The sequence below is a fragment of the Anastrepha obliqua genome, chromosome 4, assembly GCF_027943255.1.
Source record: "Anastrepha obliqua isolate idAnaObli1 chromosome 4, idAnaObli1_1.0, whole genome shotgun sequence".
Lineage (NCBI taxonomy): Eukaryota > Metazoa > Arthropoda > Insecta > Diptera > Tephritidae > Anastrepha > Anastrepha obliqua.
Genome location: NC_072895.1, coordinates 25712900 through 25717095, shown reverse-complemented (window position 1 = coordinate 25717095; position 4196 = coordinate 25712900). Strand labels below are relative to the sequence as shown.

General features: G+C 35.6%; 1 protein-coding gene across 1 annotated transcript; it reads left to right on the top strand.

The window, feature by feature from the left end:
• Positions 1–1543: 1543 nt before the first annotated feature.
• On the top strand, positions 1544–3982 carry LOC129244055 (transcription factor grauzone-like). Its single transcript, XM_054881667.1, has 6 exons — positions 1544–1900; positions 1954–2331; positions 2364–2463; positions 2523–2904; positions 2959–3541; positions 3624–3982. The coding sequence occupies exons 1-6, from the start codon at positions 1790–1792 to the stop codon at positions 3789–3791; spliced, it is 1722 nt and encodes a 573-aa protein (XP_054737642.1). The 5' UTR covers positions 1544–1789; the 3' UTR covers positions 3792–3982.
• Positions 3983–4196: the final 214 nt, after the last annotated feature.

Genomic DNA, 4196 nt, shown 5'->3' with positions numbered 1-4196 from the left:
CTTAATTAATGATTACCGCGCGTGAAAGTTAAGCTTCATCCTCTTTGTTCGTCATATCTTTTAATATATTGGATTGACTAACTAGCATGATTCGTACAGTGGCATGCCAACAGGTATTGTGTGGGTAGAAACGAGTTATGCATGAAGCATTTTCGGCTCATCGTGAAATGCTGTTCTACTTATGTATATAGAATGAAGCCTGAGGTTGCAGTCCAATAGCTGATTATCTATGGCAGTGCGGAATGAGTACTTTTGCTTATAAGGTGACTGCACAGGTTAGTTAGAAATTTCAATATTTAACTTATTTCACATTTCAAAAATTCAGTAAGTGCCTTCCATTTTTTGAACTTGACCACAATAATTAGCTTTAGCCAAAGTAATATAAAACTGCGAAAAAAGCGCAAGATTCTTTTAGACATATCGTTAGGCAATGAAGACATAAACAAACATGAGGGGATCTGCATACAAATGTATATATCTTCTTCTTTCAAGAGAATTTAAATCTTATTAAATCTATTTCTCTTGCTGTATTAATGGTTTATCATTGCGATGTTTTCCCAGAAGGAAATCAAACTATCGAACATGACATCGTGAAATAGCATCGGATTTTATTTGTTTGATTTTGATATTGTAGTAAAATTGGAAGGGTCACCAAGACCACTGATCAAGAACATCATTCTCCCTATTTTGGAAATATATATGTGTACAAATGTAACGCATATATATGGTCCTGGTACACACTTTTATATATAATTGGCGCTTACACTCTTTTTGAGTATTTGGCCGAGCTACTCCTCCTATTTGTGGAGTGCGTCTTGATGTTTAATAAATTGAGGGGCCTACAGTTTTAAGCCAACTCTGAACGGCAAATAATTTTTCATGAGGAGATTTCTCATGGCAGAAATATACTCGGAGGATTGCCATTGTCTGTCGAAGGGCGACCGCTATTACAAAAAACTTCTTCTATCAATTGGTGTTTCATGCACGGAGACTCGAACCTGCGCTCTTCCGAATGGTAGTCACGCACCAAGTATACAGCTACGACGGCTGCCTGGTACATATGTACTTTAGTACTGTTATAATAGGTTCACATTACTACTTTTGGAGCGTTACTGCCAATCTGTAATAAAAAAGCGAGATTACCCATACAAAATTTCGAAATCCGAGATTATAAAATAATTTGCGATTATAAATATAGTTTTTTCTGTACAATCCTCCGTTCTGTGTATTATCGATAATTATTCTTATTGCAGAAAAAGCGTGTATCTATAGACGCTTTGATCTATTATTTCTTATTATAAAATGTAATATCGAATTTCGCGTGCGTATTGCCACCATAGTTTTAGGCAAACCTCAGTAGACGTCGTTTACTGATTTCCTCCAACTGTCTATTAAAAGCAGCAAATTGCGTAATTAAATTACCTATTGCTTCTATTTGCCTTTTCTTCATATCGTTAATAATAATTAAACACACCAAAAACTCTAAAATATTCGACTTAAGCCATTTCTATCCAGAAAAACCTTTCAAAAGACTATTGACGGTTGATTGTAAATTTTGCAGGTAATCGCCATATGGGAGCGGGTAGATTAATTTTGTGGATTTATTGGTAATTACTGCATATGCGAATGGTCTTTACGATCTGTTGCGCCTTTAAATTGAAAATAATCGAGTACAATAATCAATAGAATATTCGCTCATCTCTAATTGTGTTTAAGTTTCTTTGAACTGTGCCGTATTGTTGATATTAAAAGCTTGTATACGTTTTGCAAAACACAAAACTTTTTTAATATGTTATGTAGGCTTTGCATAAAATACAGCGATGGTTTTCTAAATATGTTTGACAGGAATGGTGTGGGGCTAGGAATTGCCGATATACTCGGCCGTCACTTCTGGTTCAAGGTATTTTTTATGGGTATATGGCCTTATTATTGATACAAGTTGATTTGTTGTAGCCGCATCCAGATGATCATATGTCGGCGGTAATTTGTTCCACCTGCTGGTTGAAAGTGAACGACTTCCATCAATTCTATGTAACAGTGGAGCAGACTCATTCTACCCTCAGTAATGATGTCGTGAAGAAAGAGTCTTTCACTGAATTAATGGACAATGAATTTATTGACACCGATTTGAGTATTAAAGAAGAGTTTGCCGAAGTACCTTGCTTATTAAGTACGGAAACAACGGGCATTGAAAGTGAACAGCTAAATCCATTTTGTGAGTTGGATTCTAATAAAATAGTGGACAACGAATTTCATGCACAAAATGAAGATGAAGACTCGAAAATTGAATACAATGTGCCAGGTAAAACTTTGTTTATTAGATATGGAAACAAAAGGCATTGCAAAAAAATCAATTGAATCCGTTTTATGGACTAGATTCTAATAAAATAGTGAGCAACAAAATCTATGAAGATAGCTCAGAATCGAATGGTGAAGACACAAAGACGGAAGACAACGCCGGAGGTTAACCTTTATTATCAATTCAATTAAAACTTTAAAATTCAGAATTATTTTCCCCTTAGACCTACCTTTGTCAAGTTGTACGTTGCGTAAGAAACGTAAATGTGTAACTCGAAAATTGGCAGCTTCTAGAAGAGTTGGTCGTAATAAATCAAGAAAAGGTCAAAAAATTGTGTCAGCAAAGGAAGTTGATCATGCTGAAGAAACGAAAGAAAAATATAGCGTAAAGACATCTCGTGAGGATGATGAAATGGTGAAAAAATATATACAAATGAGTTGTGAACTTTGTACTTTTATCAGCGAGGACTATACGTCAATAAGAAAACATTTTCTAATACAGCATCCTAATATTAACTCATACGTGCGCTGTTGCAATAAGAAACTATTTCGCCGACTTGAAATTGTTCAACATGCCTATAAGCATCATGACCCCGAATTCTTTAAGTATGTATCTCCGAAATCAATACGTTTTGTAAATTAATATTGTCTTTTTAAAAGGTGCAAAGCTTGCCAGAAACTTTTTTCCGATGGGGCAACACTATCACGCCACATGATTGCCGCTCATGCACCGGAAGAAGAATTGAAATTTCACTGCGACCAATGTCCCAAAAGATTCTCACGACAAAAGAGGCTTGAACTCCATAGGAACTCGCATGTACCGAAGAATGAGCGAACATTCATATGTGACCAATGTCCCGACAGCCGCTTCGCTAGCAATGATTTATTGAAAATTCACATTTGCATGCGCCATCGACGTGCAGTGAACGTTTGTCATGTGTGTGCTAAAGAGATACGGGATAAGGCTACATTTGAAAAACATGTACGTTTACATTTCGTACATGGGCCAAAGGTTAAATGTACAATAGAAGGTTGCGATCGTTGGTTTAAGGATGAAGATAACGTTCGACGACATATACGAAGATTACATACCAAAGAGGAGAAAGCAGTACAGTGTGATATATGCGGACGGGAAAGTAAGAATAAGAGTGCATTAAGTAAACACAAACGCCGAGTTCACTCCAACATCGTGTTCACCTGCGAAGAATGTAAAAAAACCTTTACGCGTGCGATTTACTTACGGGTAAAAACATATTAAAAAACAATAAGAAATTTCCCTAATCCATATATATAACATGCAATTTATAACATTTAATATTCAATAGGAACACATGACGCAGCATACTGGTGAAATCCTCTACAAATGTCCATTTTGTACACGCACATTCAATTCCAATGCAAATTTGCACTCTCACAAGAAGAAGATGCATCCCATTGAATTGGACAATTGGCGAAAAACAAATAATGGAAGTTCACAACAGTTTATTGAGTAGCAAGAAAATTTACAAAACCTGATTGCTCCAACTATCCAGTGATAAGTATTTGCCATGTTCAGCTAAAATATACAGACCTAAACTAAAAGGGTAAAATTATGTGTATTAGAAATTGTAGACTAATTTATTTGTATCCGAGTAGCAGAATTAAGTTTAATCTATGTAAATCCTTTTTCATACCATTTAATATATGTACATATGTATCTATGCATGAATACGTTATCACTGTTGGCGCTCTGAACATATGACTAAAATGTTGGCCTCCGCTACTGTGGGGATTTACGGTTTTGAAATAATTCGGAGAAAAACGAACATTTCGGAAAATTTTGCGTCATCTATCGGTGGAGAATCAAATTATTCTCACATCAAGAACGGACCCAATCAAACTAGCCTTAAAAAATGAAA